Source organism: Haemaphysalis longicornis, unplaced genomic scaffold (genome assembly GCF_048455015.1).
Source record: "Haemaphysalis longicornis isolate Haplotype H1 unplaced genomic scaffold, Haemaphysalis longicornis Haplotype H1 scaffold_6, whole genome shotgun sequence".
Classification (NCBI taxonomy): Eukaryota; Metazoa; Arthropoda; class Arachnida; order Ixodida; family Ixodidae; genus Haemaphysalis; species Haemaphysalis longicornis.
Genome location: NW_027526407.1, coordinates 49,865,047 through 49,884,073, shown reverse-complemented (window position 1 = coordinate 49,884,073; position 19,027 = coordinate 49,865,047). Strand labels below are relative to the sequence as shown.

At 44.7% G+C, this 19,027-nt stretch overlaps 1 protein-coding gene across 4 annotated transcripts in view; it reads left to right on the top strand.

Moving 5' to 3' along the window:
- Positions 1–19,027, top strand: part of Prosap (SH3 and multiple ankyrin repeat domains prosap) — a 192,231-nt gene that overhangs the window by 22,674 nt on the left and 150,530 nt on the right. For 2 of the 4 annotated variants that reach the window (XM_077674252.1, XM_077674248.1), the window contains exons 1-2: positions 6,416–6,822; positions 13,732–13,821. The exons of 1 other annotated variant lie outside the window; for it this stretch is intronic. In XM_077674252.1, the coding sequence (XP_077530378.1) occupies positions 13,754–13,821 (68 nt within the window). In that variant the 5' untranslated portion in view covers positions 6,416–6,822; positions 13,732–13,753. Of the gene's footprint in view, positions 1–6,415; positions 6,823–13,731; positions 13,822–19,027 lie in introns of those variants that run through there. One more of the 4 variants, XM_077674249.1, reaches the window with a different exon arrangement.

The window sequence follows — 19,027 nt, the reverse complement described above, 5'->3', positions numbered from 1 at the left end:
AAGTAATACAGATATTAGAGGAAACAGATGAAGGAATGGCGAATCAGAAGCCACTTTCCGGCAATTTCTGTATGACGTCACAAACTCTTGTCAGTGCGATTGACGGCCGCCGACCAAACCTACTGTCTGGACGATTATATAGTGTGGCCTTCAGTTCTTTTTTATCGCATCTCTCGAATTCAACATGCTGTTAATATACACTGATGTTTCAGTACTGGCCCTCAATATGCCAATCATTCCCATATTATTTATTTATTTTTATTTATTGCAAATACCTACAGCGCCAGTATGACATTAATGTAGGAATGTTCACAACTGAAAATGAGTCATACAATCACAAAAAAATGACATCGCAGTGAAACAGCAAGTATCAAAACGGCACCGTGGGGGATGGATGGCTATCACGCGCTGGATAACAAAGTCATCAATGGCAGTCTGAGAATTGTTTGCAGAAACCCCGTCACTCGGGAGGGCATTCTTGTTACCAATTGTGCTTTGGGAAAAAAAGAATACTTATAGACATTATTTCGGCACTGATACGGTCTAATTTTTCTTGGGTTAACCCGTCTCGAAGTGACGTAATCAGGCCCCTTTAAATAGATGCTTTTATAATTCCCGTTTTATCACTTCAAGGGTTATGAAGAAATTTTAGGTTTAATATTTCTCTACGTGCTGCACGTGCCCTCAATCCAAGGTCATAAACAATAGTTGTATTCCTAACAGTAACGTCATAATTATCTGTAACAAATCGAGCTGCACCTGCGTAACTGTATCGCAAAATTTGACAGTTTTTCAATATTTCCTTTCTTCTTTTCGGTTAAAAAACGTAGTTCGTGGTGAGAATTGGGTTGAGTGATGTAACAAAAACTAGCTGTTTCTTTTTAACGCGAAAGTGCTTTATTCCGGGATACACAAACATTTCGTTGACGTCACATCCGTCACGGAAGTGACGCCAGTATAACGAATCAAGCGGCCTGTAAAGGGCGCAAGAAGACCCTGCACACAAGGCATTCTTGCAGGGAAGCAACCTTTAGTACTAAAGAGTTCGTTATACTATAGGTTGTTCGTTTCCGGGTTTTATATTTTAACACGAAAGTGTTTTATGCCGCAATACCCCAAGATTTTATTGACGTCTTATCCGTCACGGAAATGACGCCAGTACACCTTTGCCGAAGCGAGCCGCCAGCAGGACTTCGCTCGCCAAGAACACCCAAAAGACAGCCGCCGACCCGCAAATCATGCTCGGCTTCAGATTTCGCTGGGCATTTCACTTTCGTGTTTTAATGATTCCTATGACAGAGGAATCAACCCCAGTTTTTTTTTCATTTGCGCTAATATTCCCGTTGTTTCAAAGTAAACAAAGTTAGTATTTTGTCTTCATGGCCCCTTGAAGGCTAACAAACAGCTACCGAGCACTGGATAGACAACACAACTTTCCAATTTCGCTAACCAGCCAAGCTGCAAGCGCCAGAACCGTGCCTCGAGGAATAACGAAGTCCCCACCCTCGAACCAGTGCTTCGGTCTACCTGCTACCGCTTCGTTGGCGCACGTCCGAAGAGACTGCGCTTCTGGCGAGCACATAATCCGCAGACGCACGAGGGAATCGATTCGCCCATGGTCGTCGATCAAGAAAACAGCAGCTCCAAAGGCGCCTCGTGGATCTGCGGCGTGGCCCGGCGATTGATTTTGCGGAACTCCCATCGCCAAATTCGCCCTCGAGAAAAGGGGAGCTCTGCTTCGCCTCCTCATCATTACCTTCACCCGTTTTCTTCCTTTTCGCTGGAAAAACGATATGGTCTTCTTCCTGAAGAACGCTAAGTGAGTTAAGTCTGCGGCGGAAGTTCCTTCCGTCGTTGAAGACGGTAATATATGTAGACGGTGGAAACAGCACTGCAGTGGCTTGGCGCATGCACTTGGGGTTGCCTGGCGCTTTCGTTAGCTGACGAGGAGATTGAGTGGCTAATTGTTGGATACGCGCGTAAACAATAGGCTGAATCTCTAAAATGGCCGCAAGCCGGATCGTGAACGAATTGTTTTCGAGTCATTTGAGCGCGCTTCTGCAGGAAAATACTGAAAGAGATCGCAAAGTACAGGAACGCACAAGCTTGTCTTGGCAGGTGTAGTAGGATATAATTACTTTTTTTCTTTTCTTATTAGCATAGTCAATAACCAGGGACTTGAGCTAGCTTCTGCTTCTACACCTACCCAGGACATCTACATAGCCGAAGAGGCAGCCAGTGCCCTTGCAGCTACCACTGGCAAAGAACATGCAACCATCATATCAGACTCCCAGACAGCGTGTCGAAACTTCCAAATTGGACGCATTTCATCAACAGCAGCAAAAATTCTATCGGCCCACCCTGATTTACACGAAATGTTTATCATATGGACACCGGCTCATTCATCACTGGAAGGGAATGAGGCGGCTCACGCCGAAGCCCGAGCTCGTACACACCGGGCGCTTTCTTCTGGGATGTCAGCCAGTCCTTCCATAAGCCCAACAGGAGAAATAATCCCCAAAAGGTACAGTGACATCCTGGCCCACTTCCATCTGGGACGAAGAACCTTTCCGCATCCCCATCTCAACATGTCTCGCGAAGACACGGCCATCTACAGACAGCTACAAACTAACACATTTCCACATGGTACATTACTACGCTCAGTACATCCGACATTGTACACATACACTTGTGAATTCTGCACAGAGCCATGCACTCTCTTCCACATGGTATGGGAGTGCCGTCACACACCATTCCTTGCCCCAAATCCAAATCACCCATTTAAGCAGTGGGAGGGTCGGTTGACAAGCTCCAACCCGGATCATCAACAACATCTGGTACACTGGATGAGGCAGGCCGCTAAGACCCAGGACTTCCTGAACTAAGGAGGTTTACCACCTGGCGGTCAACCCAACAACATTGACTGCTCAATTAAATGTTTACTCCTCCTTGATCAAAGAAAGCAAAGAAATCAGATAATTCCCCACATTCAATGGTACTAAAAGGCTGCCGAGGAGGAAGTTGATTTCATTGTCAAATCGGCTTGACCTGCATATTTTAGAGGCTGCACACACCTCTGGTGGTCAGACGACGGCATAGGGTTGGGAGGTGCTTCTTAAAGCATCAACTGTTGATGATGGTGGTGAAGTGTTCGCTAACGACGTTTGATGATATACCACTTGTAATTTCATACGATAAGGATACTATATGTTGTTTATAATAACTTAATATAATAAGTTGCCGTATACTCTAGCGGTGATCACTGTGCAGAAAAAAAAACTGATTTGATGGTGCTATTATAAGCTGCAATTCGTACTAACTAGATTGCCAGCACGGCTGTACCTTCGCATTCGTTGCGCTCCTTAATTACTTAGAACCTGCGTTTCAGGCGTTGTACCTTTGTTGTGTCTGCATAAGGTAGACCGTAATCTATGGTAAATACTAATGCTTCCAGCCTCAGTACCAAGTGTGAATACAAAAGGGGGAACAGCGCAAACTCAGACAAGGCACAACAAGAAGAATGTGACAAACACGAGCGCTTAACCTTTGCTTTAACCCTTGCAACCAAGCCTTAACCCTTGCAACCAAGTCTTAAGCTAAGCCTTCACCCTTGCAACCAAGTGTGAAATCTCTATTATAAGCCTGCGTTTGACTGCTGGCTTCAATCCCACTCATGCGCAAAAATCCTAGCTTCGCAAATCAGCACAATCCGTGATAACAAGCTGAATAACAACTAAGCCTTTATCTCCTCTCGTTTGTGGCTTCAACAGTAAGCAGCGTGTTCAGCGTCATGTTGTCAGGAATGTGCTGCAGTTTTTGCGATTTCTGCTGTCTGCAAGGTTCAAAAACTAGACGTCTAGACGTTTCTGCGGAATTGCAGCAAACGTCGGCGAGCAACGCATAGTCGTTGATAACTATACTGAAGGTTGATGCCCTCCTATCGCTGTTAGGAAAGTACAAAACAAGGCTCAATGCCACACCGTTGGTTGGACTTCCTTAGCTGAACATTTGGGAAGGGTCATGCTGAAGTAATATATGTTATTTGGGAGCTCGCAGTGATATTTGTGGCGGTGTCCTCGCATGACATGAGGACAAGCCCTGGAAGTGTTCAGCGCGAACTCAGCCGACAGTGGTAATGACAGCGTCATATATCTCCACGATAATTTTAAGAAGAAGAAGAAGAAGAAGAAGAAAAAGAAGAAGAAGAAGAAGAAGAAGAAGAAGAAGAAGAAGAAGAAGAAGAAGAAGAAGAAGGAGGAGGAGGAGGAGGAGGAGGAGGAGGAGGAGGAGGAAGAAGAAGAAGAAGAAGAAGAAGAAGAAGAAGAAGAAGAAGAAGAAGAAGAACAACAACAACAACAATAATAATAACAACAAGAATGAAACAACAACAACAACAACAACAAGAATAAGAAGAAGAATTGCAGTTCACAAGACAATTTCAACACACGATTTTATCCCCATAAGTGTTATTAAAAGAAATTGTGCTGTTACATATTCTACTCTTTCTGTCTGTACTACCGCCTCGGTCTTTGTCCTATGAACGAAATAGTGGTGCATATATGCAGGGACATCTTGGTCTCCCCATGCTCCTTGTGGGATGCAAAATAAGAACTAAATACGTAAATACGAGAAAATGAAATCTATATATAGTTGCAAGTAAGCGCTTCGTGTGTCCTCTTGCTATCGTCCTGTGTCTTGTAGGTTGTGTTGCGGGTCGACAACGTAATTTCACACGCGCAAAATTATTGCCCAACTACAATTACAAATAGTTTCTAAACTATTACACTATACAAAATGACGAGGTTTGGCTCTCGAATCAAAACCACCCCAAGATGTCCTTTCACTGATTCGGAATTTCGCTATGGCAGGTTAGTCGGACAATCACGCATGATAACCAAACAATATGCAGTCGTCAGCCATTTCTTTTGGTTGTTATAGGCATGGGAAGTCGAGACTATGTAATAAATGGGCCCGGGGCATGGCGGTTCGAGCCCTATCTCACGCCAGAATGTATATTCATAGCCGACCGCTCATTGAGCATAACTAGCGAGAACAACTTTGGGAGAACAACCTGTTTTTTTGTTTAATTTTTTTTATCTAAAAGGCGCTAAGTACGCACAAACAAAGGACGGAACGATTGACGATGTTACTCTTTTGGTCTCCTCGATTTGGCTACACTTTCTGCACCAGTTCAGGCGGTGCAGCACTCGCGCACTCGATTTACCAGTGCAGCTTGCGTCACCTGCACTTCGGCCCTCGATTTGACGCCGTGCTGCACCAGTTCTTCTACACTTCTGCACTAGCCCCTGTGCGAGTTCTCGTCTCGTGCAAGGTGTAGCTTGCGAAAGAACTGGCGCTGCACTTGCACGGCACTTTTGTGAACTAGTGCAGAAAGTGTAGCCGAATCGAGGAGACCATTTGTTGGAGAAGCTGAACCATAAGGTTGTTATATAAATGCAATAAAGTGTTCCTGTAGATGTTTCCGTTGCTTTTATATGAGTCTAGAGTCAAAGTAAAGACGCAAAGCGCTATTAAAGATAGGATGAGTGCAAAGTTGGCCACAGTTAAACAACGAAGTTCGCTTACTTATCGGTCAGCTGAGACTGGCCTGCGTCACTACAAAGGTGGCATCCTACTCTGATGAAGGCAAATCCCCTGAACTATACGTAAGTAAACTTTAAAGTTTTTTTCCACGTATGTCTGATTTCCATCTCATCCTATACATCTATCCATACATGACTCGCAGCGCTCAAAGGGCCTACCGAAAATATCAACTTAGTTTCCAAAACTGTACACCAGAAGAACGTGCCGGACAACTCCAGACGGGGCCAACGGGTGCTCCGGCACGAAGATGAAATATTACCATAATAGGCTCACCACAGAAAAAAAAAAAAAAAAGACATTTCTTTCCATAAATATTCCTTTGCACTAAAGCAAGAGGAACGAGCCATGCATACATTAGTGCCGTCGACGCACTCGTGGGGCGGCCTGCAGTACGTCCAAGACGAAACAGAAACTTCGGCTTAATGACGCCCAAATCGCCCCCCGCGTTCTTTTGCATCACGTACTAGGCCGCGCCGCGCAACACCGACAGCAAGAAATAAGATGCAATCGCCAAACAAGAAACGCCTACGATCGCAATCACGAAGAGGAACCGGCAAAGCTGGGATTCGTTTTCATCCACCCCAGCTTTCATTCGCGTTCATTTCGCTTACACCCCAGCTTACCTCTGGGTGCGTGCGCTAGTCGGAGCTAGCGCTTCGAAGTACGGCAGCGCTTTCACCAAGCCGCCGCCGATGTGCGCGCCGGCAAATCGATTGCGTCCCATCGTGGTGCGCGTTCCCGTCGCCGAACGGCGCGTCGGTCGCGGCGCATGTGTTTCGTGACGTCACAGCAACGGCGCGGTTCGTTTCGTTTCGTCTGCTTCCGCAGCGGCGGCGATCGCTGCAGCAGAAGAGCGCGTGCGCGTTCTCGTGGTCGGTTGCGTTCTTCGCCGCGTTTTGTCTGTCGCGGCCCGAGGGTTTGTTTCTCCTGGCGACAGGTCCTCCTAGTGCTTTCTGTATTTCTCGTGTTGTGTGCGTGCGTGCGCAACGTGGTGTTGGTGGTGTCCCGGCCTCGTTGTCGACTTCTTGTCCGCGGAGAATCCAGTGGATTTTTACACGAGTAGCAGACGACTTTGAGAGAACAGCAGACGACACGAAAATGACGTATCGTCCGCCGTGTTCGTCGACACGGCGGAATCGACGAAACGTGTTGTCCACCGGCTCAACAACGTTCCCGGGATTTCGGCCCACGCTAGGATTTTGATCGAACGCTTGACGGGTGAGTAAGGTGCGGCGCCGGCCGCTTTATTCTCTTCGTCTTCGGGATTTTGTGGTTGTTGCGTTTCCCGCCGGTCACGCGTGCGCCATGAAAACCTACCGACGCTGTAGCAGCAGCTGTGCGGGTGCGCGGTTTTCTCCGTACAGAGTCATTGCTCGCGCTGCGTCGTTGGCAGCGTCGCTGAAAGCCGCTGCTAACTTCGCTACTTGGGGATTTCCCAGGTTTGGTGGCCCCAAGTACGACATCGAAGGTATAATTTATTTTATGGCAGGTTTTTATGGCTGCCTCTTCTATCCAGGGGTGAAGAATGGCCAAAAAGAAATAAGGATAAACATAACGTGCTGGCTTGGTGGAACATTTTGTGTGTGGAGGGAAAGAAATGTTCCCCCCCGTTTCCGCTTCTGGTTCCGTCGCCGCTCCATTTCTTGTACTACCTTTCATTGCGACCTTCGTGTCCAATAGCAGCCAAGCAATGTTAGTAGTTGACCAGGAAGTGTTATTTGAATAACTTCTTCTGTTTGGATTGTAGTCCTTGTGGTTGGAAAGGCGCGGAAGTGTTCATAGTTTCGCGGTAGTTTCGACGGCTGTCATGAACTAACCCACAAAGGTAATCAATGCTCACCTTGCGACGTTTTACAGCGGGTCGACACTCGAGCCCTTCAAGTTTTCACATTTCTGCAAACGGGCGCGCTTTTTTTTTTTGTTCGATACAAGACTTTGGCGACTGAATTCAACAAACTGTATGATTATTGCGATTAGCTTTGGGCTATGCTGATTCGTCTTTAATTTAGTGCCTGTAACAAACACGGCTCAAAAACAGGGGTGACAGGAGGCCCTTGAAAAGGAAAGAATAACGACCAGACATGCGCTGTTTGACCTCGGAGTATTTTTGGCCCTCATAATACAAGCAGAGGTGAGGAAACTGAATAATTGTCGGTGACGTTATCGCAATTGTGTTTCCAGAGGTTGAACGCGCGCCAGTTAAAAGCAGATGGTCACGGACTCCTCAGCACATGTTCCTTTTCTGTCCATGACACTCACCGGCACAATCATTGTCCGTCCAAAGCAATCTGTCGCCGTTGAGCTGCCTGTACGTCCAATAAATTAAAAAAAGAAACAGTAAAAGCGCGGGACGTGCACAGGCGACAGGAAAACCGTTAGAACACGTCAAGGGTCCCTCGTCACGGTAATGACACTGAAAATTATGTCATTTTTTTTTCGTTCGTAGAACTAAGGTGGAAAAGTTCGGAGGGGCATGTTTTCGTGACATATATAGCAACGCTTTTGGGATCGTATTGACAGAATCCTGTCGTACGGATATTTCCACGTTGACAGCTTGCGGTGGAGTTTTTTTTTTTTCTTTTTTTTTAAGAAGACAGTAGAAATTCGTTCGTTGAGCGTGTGCGGTGGGTGCGAAGACGACGTGAATTATATTTTCGTTCCTGGGACATAAATCGGCTACTCAGGCGGCGAAATTCTCGGTGATGCTCACGGATTTCCTAGCTTTTTTTTTTTTATCAGTTACACCATGGCAAGTATCGGTGCACCTGCGCATTGTTGGAAGTTCGTTGCGCATGCGCAGTTCGAACGTGGCGTGCGTTCTGTCGACTGCGCCAGTTATCGCCCCGCTGGTAAAGTTCAGCGATAAAATGGTCGCTTCCAGGACGCAGGAATTGAAGGTGTTGACAGTTCGGCTATGATCAAACCTGCTCGTTATCGTCGCCGCTAGAAATGTTGACAATAAAGTTTGCGCGCCTCACGACTTAATTGTAGATCTCGGAATTGTTCCGAAGCTTCCCTGATACAGAAGAAGATAGCTAAGCGCTATTATGCCGCGTTTTGTCTAAGCATGCCAGAAAAACAGCGAGGCGTGTAAACAATTGTATCGAGCTCTTAATTCTTTTTCTAATTGTGTCGCCGCGAGCAGTTGATAATTTTTGCTCGCATTTAGGCTTCAGTTTAGCAGTATGGAATGTGTTATACCTAGAAAAACTTTGTCAGCTTTGAGGTCAACAACTATAAACTGGAGTTATCGACATAGCGATAGGACCGGCGGGGTCATGGTGGACAGAAGAATGACGATTGTCCTGTGTACCGGAACGCAAGACGACTGATTTAGATGTAGGCCGGTTGTACAAGTGGAAGCCTATATATAGGTACACTAGCGATCAATTACGACTAGCAACAGTAAGCGGTAATTATTTTAGCAATGCATCCCCAGCTCAGCCACGATACAGTCTTCTGATTTTCACGTACACGTTACAGGCACATACATACATACATACTAGGTACATACAAACACATACATACATGCATACACATACATACATACGTGCATACATGCGTACGTACATACATACACATACATACGTACGTACGTAGATACATACTTACATATACATACATGCATGCACGCATACATACGTGCATACATGCGTACGTACATACATACACATACATACGTACGTACGTAGATACATAGATACATACATACTTACATATACATACACACATGCATGCACGCATACATACATACATGTGCAGACGCCGTCAAAAGTAATGGGAAGACTGTCTCGTATATTTACAGGAATTTCTTCTTCCGTAAACTGCCTGCCTGCATTGGTGTGCTTTTAAAGGAGTCCTCCCGTATAGAAAAAGCTTCCTGTAAACCGGTAAGAGGTGTCATAAAGCCAGTAAAACTAATATCTTGTGATATTCACAAATCTTTGTCCCATTACTTATGACGACACCTGTACACACGTACATAAATATGTGTGTGTATGTGTGGATGTCCACCCTTCGTCAAAATTTTCGAGGCAAATCATAAGCCTTCTCGACCACAAAGAATTCGAATAATCAGCTTTACGTTTAAATGTGACAACAATATTTAATGACAATACGAAAGAAGAAAGGTGTTTTCTCTAGCTTTCCAGTATGAAGTTTCAGCTTCGCTCGCAGCACCAACTTGTTCTTGGATTTTTTGCGGCCGGCGCGGTTCCGGTATGGACTAGAAAATTTTGACGAAGACTGTACATATGTATGTATATATAATTGTTGGTGGACTAAACGGTCGACAATTACTGATACTCAACATGCATTCGACAAAATACGCCACCCGTTCCTCCCACAGACAACGCACAGCCACATCGCAATTGCGTGCACAATGCCTGCAGCTGTTATTTCATTCTGCGCGCGTCGCCTCCAGTGAAATCATGCCGCGCGCTTAGTGTTCTCCCCGATAGACGGCACGGACGGAAGAGTTCGTGCACGAAGTCACGACGTCCAATATTTGCATCCCCACCTCGCAGCGAGCTTCAACTCAAGAGGGACTTTGAGGGTGGAAGAGGGGAGGGTACTACAGCCGGTGTAGATTCTCGAGGAGTCGTGTTACGCTTGCAGTTTCGCCCGCTGCACTTGCAATGTTCGTTTCGACAAGCTTTGCGTTTTTTTTTTCACTCGCTCCCTCCGTGCCTCTGCACACGATAAGGCCGAGACAGGGCGCAGGTGCTCGCGTGCGGCGGCTGAGAGCACCGGCGAACCCACGGCAAAGAATCTCCCCCACTCCAACGCCGAAATCGATGCCCTCTTCGTGATCGATAAGTTCCGCTGTAAGGCACGAATTTACTGCCGCGAATCGACTTGATGCGTTTTGTGGCCGAACATAAAGAAAAGAATACGACACTGGAGAGAGTCTGCAATGCAAATACCGTCGTGAGTGAGTCAGCAATGACGGCATCGACAAAAGAAGCATATTCGTCGCTTTACGCCGACTACCAGGCAAGACGAATATTCGAAAGTTTCGAATATCGAAACGAAATTCGATAGAAGCGATGAGCTTCTACCGAACATACCAAAAAAAAAAAACAATTTATATCGACCATAAAGAATAGTTAATTATTGGCGTTATTTCAAGTATTTTACCTGGTACAGTTGTTTCCGTATAAAAACAACCAATTCTGTCGCAAACTTTGCTTAATTCCCGAAACACACTATTTCTTCCTGGAGCTGATTTTCTTTTTTTAAAATGAATGATAGCACCTCGAGTCGTTACGTCGCAGTCGATTGAAGTGTCGATGCGGTTATAAATATTAACGATCACGTCGAATCTTTTAATGTAATTTGCGGTTTGAAAACGACGTTTAAGAGTATGGTTTCGGAATCAAACCGAATCAAGGCGCCGCAATGCAGATGCGATCCAAATACCAAAAACAGCCGGGCACTGGACACGTGACACGACTGTCGCCAAACTCCTCTCTCGAGCGTCAAGAATACAGCATTAGAGACTTGGACAACTAAATGGGAACCGTACGCGGCAATATACAAACAACGAATTAAGATTTCTGGCGGGAAACTTCAGCGGCAACCGCAATACCCAACTTCCGTGAGTGCGGGTTGTTCATCTGCCGCAACTTCCGATAAGTTCGTACATTGTTATATATAAATATCTGATACAGTTGGGTATGCAGGTCTACTTACAAGCCTTATAGTTGGATTTTTGAGAGTTTGCAAAACTGCTTGAAAGAGAATCATGCTTCGTTGTTGTTTGTTGCGGTATAGTTTGTTAACATTATGCGATTTTGTCTTTCCAGCGTTGGTAATTTCCAAAATGACAACTCTCATAAGACGAAATTTGCTCCAATTCAAAATTAACTACTCCCTTGGTGTTTACTACGAAACGAAAACACAATACTAATACTCACTGGTTGAAAACTGAGGGGAAGAGCAGGGAGGGGTTAGACACAGAAACGAGTTACGTCGCGAATGTAAAACAAGGAAATGTTGCAAATTTCTAACGAGTTTTCCGTGCGCACCAGGTTGCTAGATTGATAATGACGATAATGATAGATCAGCAATACATTAATAATGATAGATTAATAACAATCATTGCAAGATTAATAATGGTGAGCGCAGGATGCCAACCATTGCCATGTTTTATTCGTCTTGCACCAGAGTTGATTTTTGAGGGGTTAAGGAGTGGTTGAAATGAATTAAAACCTTTGTTGGCGTCGTCGTTTTCTGCCAAAGGAAGAACTTTTACTTAAAATAAATGTCTTTCACCGAAAAGCGAGCTAAATACGCGCGAAAGAACAATTGCCGCACCATGCAGTGAGTTGATAAAGTAAGTGGCTCCTATTTTTATGGGCGAATTTACTCTGACAGATTATACTTAATCAAAAACAGACAGTTGGGTGTACGTAACGCTATCTATCGAGCATTTTTTTTATGGCGTGCAAGGAAATAGTCTCGCCGGAGATGCAGTGTCATTTCATTTCCGCTTGAAAATCGCCGTGAAACGAACGGATTCGGAAACGCTGCATTTCCACGCTGTCAACGTTTTTCCATTGTTATTTTATGATTGCAATTCAGAAGTGCAACCCGATACGACGCAGATGCGGCACATTCTTGTACCTCTACACCCCAGAGAGCAATTTCAGGGGTTGTCGGAACTTCCTGAAGTAGCGCTGTTGCTACATAGTGTATACGTGCAAAGTCAGCGCTCGCGGATGTACACGTATTGCTTTTTTTTCTGTGCGGAAAAATGTAAAAAAAGGATTCGTTCCGGGTGGAACTTCAGAAATGCGTTACAGTGACTGGAAGAGAGATGCTAGCGTCATCAACTGCTGACAAGTGCGTCAATGTGATTGGCCAAGTTGCACGTATACGCGTGGAGGCGGTCGAAAGGCCGTGTAGCTTGACGGGCATATATAACCTGTGCGGTGGTGCGTGCGTGAGGTGTGTGCTGTTACCGGATAGTTGTCGAGAGAGCACGGAGGAAGGGGTGTTTCAAGCGATTTCAGACATGCCTGAGATTATGAGTCACTGGGTTGCGGAAAGGCATCCGCATGTCGAAGTACGATTACGGTATCGATAGACCGTCCGCCTTTCTTATCACGCCGATATGTGGAAGAGTATTTGCGGCTTGTTGGTGAGTGACGTATACGCGCTTTTTGAAAACAGGCACACGTGAGTCAGGGCTGTCAAGGCAGCTTCTTGAAGGCAGCTTCTTAAAATGAGATATTTATGAATTGCGCGTTTTATTCGTTGATTTATAAACGAATATAAGCTTATATCGAATATACAAATAAAAGTTTATATCGAACATAAAAAACAGCAAAAGGGTGAACTGAAGGGCTTGTTGGTACATCATATCGTTTGAAAACAGCGCGGAAGACGGGACTGAGCAAGTAATAGACGACACAAGCGGTGACGAACAACTGAGCGATTTAATTCGCAAGAAAATATATACATGAAAAACTAGGGGAAGATAAGGAAAGAAGGAAACTCTTTCTTTCCGGAGCTGATTTTCTTTTCAGAAAATGAATGATAGCTGCTGGAATCGTTATGTTTAATGTACTATAACGAATAGCAAAATAAGAGGGTTAGGCATGCCGAAAAACCGAGAAGCATCGTATGCCGTCAGATTTCAAAAAAAGGCAACACCGTATTCGTTAGAACGAATCCCATAACTGAAACAAAAAAGCTAAACTGTGGCATTGGTGGAAAAAAAAAGTAAGTTTTCGGGTAAATTGTGGATGCCTTATTTCGAAGTTAGTATTATTTGTGATCTCAGTAATGAATACTTAAAATTTTTTGTTCGCTGGTTATATGGTATGACATGCCTTGGTTGTCTTTTTTTTTTTAATTTTGCATGGTAAAACTGTGTGCTTTTATTGCATGCCGAAGCTTTCCGAATTTATGTTTACGAATCTTGTTTTAAAAGTAACCCAGTTGTTTTGAATTTTACCCATTTTTTCCCCATTTGTTTATCTCAGATATAAAGATAGGTGCAAATGTCTCTTGGAGGCGAAAAAGACTGGCGGTGGCAAAAAGTTAACCACGCCAAGTAAAAATAAGGACTTAGCGCTAAGAAGTAACGTTTGATGCTCAGAGCATAATTTGCATTTGCAGCTCGCTTCGCCGCAGAGCACGGATGGACGGATCGATTTCTGACGATTCCGAGAATATCGGAAACTTTCGCCGTTGGCGACCCTGCAAGAAGTAAGTGAGCAATTGAAAAATAGGTTCATCGTAATGTACACGTTTCTGAACTGTCCCGCTCGCGTGATAGTTGTTGTGTAAATGATTGACAACTTCCTGAATTCGAGCACTTACAATCTGGCCTAAATTTTCAGCTAAATGGCATTAATTTGTTGTAAACTTAAAAGTAGCCAACTGGGCAAGTAACAACGCCAAGGTTGAACAGTGGCGATCCCAGAACCAGGAAACATGGGCGGTGCAACTTAAATTTTTATATATAATTTTGAGAATAGTTCTGACATTCTTTCTCACCCTTCAACAGAGAGAGGAGGAATGAAGGGTTTGTGGGTGCACACAATCAAGTGACATCATATGTTCGATCTCCTACGCATCATAGATCAAGTAAACCACATGCCGTCACGCCGTGTACCCAAGTCGGCTCTGATTGGCCCGCTTGTTGGTTTGGTCAACAAAAGAATACGCGTTCCCGGCCTATGCCGTATAGTGTGACACGTACTATACTGGTAAAATTTCGTTAAAGCATTCCTGTCTAGTTTGGCCAGATTTGAACCGAAACGGAAAACGAGATGGTCGTGCTTCGAATCGCTAGCTAAAGTTGGCTGGTCATCCACAGCAGATAAGTGAGGCCAGAGTTAAGCCTAAATGTTGATATAGCACTAACCGGTGCGCTTCACGTTTGCAGATCACAATGTTGTATAAGTTTTCCGTCAATATTTTGGGGCAATATGCCAAGCACTGAGACATGTAGTTCGTCAACCGCATCACAATGAGCGCAATGCACTGACTGATAACGTCACCCAGCAGACGGCGATAAGAGTTGTCGATACGGTCGCGACGGCGGGAATGTGTCCGCCGTGGGCAACGGGGTCAAATACCAAGATAAGACCTCTTGAGAAGATTGTAGTGTCCGCATGCTGCAGTCGATGCGTCACAAAGTGGACGCGCTCTTGACCGGTCAGCAAGGAAATAACGGCCGGGCCGGACTTCTTTCAAGAAGCATTGTAACGCTGTCGTTCGTTCTGCGTAGATACCGCCGGACCGCCACGTGTGCTGTGAATTTCCGCCAGAACGGCGGGCTTGAACGCACGGGCGGTATTCTCGTGTTTGTCCGTTTTGAAACGTACCTTTTGAAAAGGTCCGTTTTGAGTCCGTTTTATTGACACGTACTTCCAGTTGTAGGCGGGCTTTGGGTTGACTTTTGCGCAACTGTTCTTGTACACCCATTTTAAGCGACTAAACCCATTTTAAACTATCTTTTATGTATTAATTGTCCCGCCAGCGAACCAACAAGGCGACGAAAAATCGTCTGCTCCGAGAAGCCGCGGCTCAAAGCTCCGCCGTGCCTGCATGGCGTCACATCCGGGTGTTCGATTTTAGACAATCAGAGCTTGCTCAAAACGGACACTTTTTAAACGGACAGAAAACGGACAAAATACGAGAATACCCCCGAGATTTCTTCTGGATGACGTCACGTAAACAAAGGAGGGAAGGTGGTAACTGGTAACGGATAAAGACGAGAAACCAGCATAACAGTGACAAATATGGTTGCCGTTTTACGCTTCACGTTGTCCTTGTCTGTCACCACTCAACCTAGTTTTTTCTCGGCTTGTACACAGACCGAGGAACAACAACACAGCCACCATTCGTGATCGTCTGTTAGCTCTGCACCGTTTTGAAGTCATGAACTAACTCGCTAGCGACCCGTCTTAGTTTAACCGTCACTATTTTGTGTTGTGTTATGATTTTATCTTTTGTACGGTTCGTTATTACTGTTATGTCGTTTTGCTTACGCGTTTACTAGATGACGTAGCCTATCCTCCAGCAGCCAAGCACATTTTTCCAGTGCGCACGTATGGGACAGAGGGTATCGTGTGTTCATTAAAAGAAAGCTTGTGTCTCTAATCGGCGAAACCAGTTCGTTGTTTCTCAGTATCGGCGTAAAGGTTGACGCGCAGATGAAAGCTTAGTGCAGACATGGCGTGCAACGATTGGGAACAAGCTCTACCGCGCTGGAGGTAAGCGCTCTTTTTTCAGTTGCACTGAAGTTGTAGTGGTGGTTTTAACGCTGAAATAAAACAATCCTCGGCCATCTCCACTAACGGGAAAGCTGGGGAGGGGCGAAGCATGCAGTGTAAAAGTGTATCCTTGGCGCCTTGGTGGTTTTTCCAATTGAGATGAAACCGTTGGGAGGCAGAGGTATACAGCTTTGCTGTAAAAGTCTCTTGCCTTTGAAGCGCGAAGCTGTTTAGCTTTTTCTAGCACTCGTTACGTTCAAGCACGAGGATTAAACGAGTTTCCTGGTGTTTTAGTACCGTGACAACATGAGACGACCCTTACAACGACGACAGGAGATGCCAACAGCCCCAGCCACTAAGGGGCCTCGCCCCTAAAAAAAAAAGAAACCCCTAAAACAGAATTTAAGAGCTTGTAAAGGTACCGTGTCGCGCCAGAATTATCCAACAAACAAAAATGGTGTGTTTATTGTGTATGCGATTTTTATTGTGTTCAACTAGAATCATGTGTGGAGTGGAACAAATTATTGCGCGCAAGAACAACACCAGGATTAACATCAAAGGGCATAGCTGTGCCAAATCTCGCTTCAGGTGCGGGCCTACACACTGGGTTAAGTGTTTATAAATATGGCTGATATAAATTAAACACTGTAGGCTTCGAGATTTCAGAGAACGCTTTATTAAAGCTTTGTTCGACTTAAGCGTCCAAAATGAAGTAAACATCTTTTGCGAACGAAGATGGCATGATTTTGACGAGTTCATTGAACTCGGCCAATGTCAGAGTGCTTGACCGCCAAGAAAACAAATTTAGACATGCTTTCTAAGTTTTTATAGACAATTGCGCGATCTGTTTCGTTTTTGTTCAGCTGCTTATGCAAACAACACCTGTTTCTAATCCGCACCCGCATCGAAAGGTCACAGCTTTTTGCTGCCATCTGCGGTGTTGTTTCCAAGCCGGAAACATTGTCAACAGAGTCACTTGGAGGCTTGTGTCAACAGGCTGGCGCCCATGTATTTTATTCATAAGCGCATATCGCCTTTTGCTGGCCTTCAGCAAAAACAAAACGCTTTGTCATCCCAACAGCTCTTTGGCACGTACGAATGGGGTCACAACTATTAATCATGTGCAAACAAGCAAACAGTGTTTATACGCTGTATGAAGTGTTGAAGTTAGCCGTACATCTATTCAATAAACAGGGTAGTTGTATTCTTTTAAACAATCCCCTCAAGCCGTTTAGTATATGGACATACTGGTTGTAGTGGATTTAGCGAAGAGATTTTCGTCATTTGAAGTTGGTTTAGAGCAGATGTGTAAACAAAATACGATTTTGTTCATTCGCAAGACTGATTTAGCCCTATAACAATAGCGGCAATTTTAATGCAAACTTGAAACAATTCGCTTTGATGCCCAAAACTGTTTTTTTTTTTTGCTTAAGTGCGTGAAAACATTTTCATGATTTAAAAGAACTTCCGAGATCACAAATATGAAGTCAGAAGAACATTTGGTTCATTAGGACGGACACTAGGACACACTGGGTACTGGGAAGCACTGGGCACTGGCTGCCCATATATCAGTTGAACATGAGAGCTGCCTTGATCAGCATGAAAGCCGGGCTAGTTGAACATGATTCGTGACTTGAACTGCACCCAAAAAACGGGACCAGGGAAGAGAACAAAAACACAACGAAGCGTGTTGTGTGTTCTCTTTTCTGGTCCCGTTTTGTGTGCGCAGTTCCAGTCATGAGACAAAACCTCTTTCAGGGATGGAGTCGAGTGAAGTCGAGCGAATTACCAAAGGAAAATCCTCGCAAATTAAAGTTGCATATTGTTTTCATGACCCCTTTTAATGAACAACATTTTGTATTCTGGTGGAAATTATTTTATTACCGCCGCTTAACGAAATTGGTGAGCTACATAATGTTCGGCTACCGTCGACTTTGTTTGATGGTGTTTCAGCGGTGGTCGGAAATAAAGAAGAAAAAAATTTTCTCGTTTTTTTTTTTTAACCTGGAGCTGCAATAGACGTCAGTGATGGGGATCGGAACAGTTGTTACCGTACCCAGTATGCAAGGGTAAGTTGAACTGTATCGCATGGGACACCACACGCATAAATTTGTACACATGACACGCAAAAAAAAAAAAACGAAAAAAAAAGCAGAAGGTTCACGTGCAAGCTCCTGTCCAAGCTTAATTCCCAGTCTGCGGGTTGCAAACACATGTGCCTGAGTCGTGAGCGGTTCCTCCTGGGCAAAAATAGCCATTAAAAACGCAGTCGTGAGCGTGTACAATTCGCAGGTGTTCGGCTTTGCTGTCGCATTTCGTCTACCGGGGAAATCCGAGTGATCCAACGTCGGAATAGCGTACCGAGAAAAAAAAACAAAAGCTGTTCAATGTCGACTGGGCGCAGGTGCGTGAACGGCTGTTAGCGTCAGTCCGCGCCTATTTTGAAGTACTTTTTTTGTATCCTTCCTTTCGCCGGTCGGTTAGGCCATAGCTTTCTGCACGCTCAGGCGTATTGGATGGAGCCTGGAAATCGCCCGTGTTCTTTTATATTCGGGATCTATGAGCCGACAAAAAGACCGTTTCATAGGTGGTGTGTTTGCGCCTGGCAGGAACGGTCTATATATATATATATATATATATATATATATATATATATATATATATATATATATATATATATATATATATAGTCTGGAAACATAAAAACTCACACAGAGCGCGAAAAAATAAGGTACTACTTACCTTATGAATATATATATATATATATATATATATATATATATATATATATATATATATATATATATATATATATATGTGTTTTTGGCTACTACGTTAACTATACAATTCAATAGACGAAGGGAAAAAGCAGCAAAATTTCTCACGTTTCGGTAGTGGACCGACCGGGGTTTTTCTTTAGTCGCTGGCCGAAACGTCAACGAACCTATCTTTTTTTTTTTAATCTCGCACGTCTGCCGTTTTACGCACTATTTCTTTTCCGCGTTCTTTTCGGCACACTCGCTCACCTTTTCCTGGCAGAATTTCGCGCCCTTTCACGTTGCGCTTGGGACCACCGCCTGCGCACCGCTTACGGTATTCCCCAATGTGCCATTCTTTCACGTATACTGTTCTAGCAGACGCCGCGCAGCAGCCGCAACTTGACCCCCTCTGTATGTCACTAGGCCGGTCAC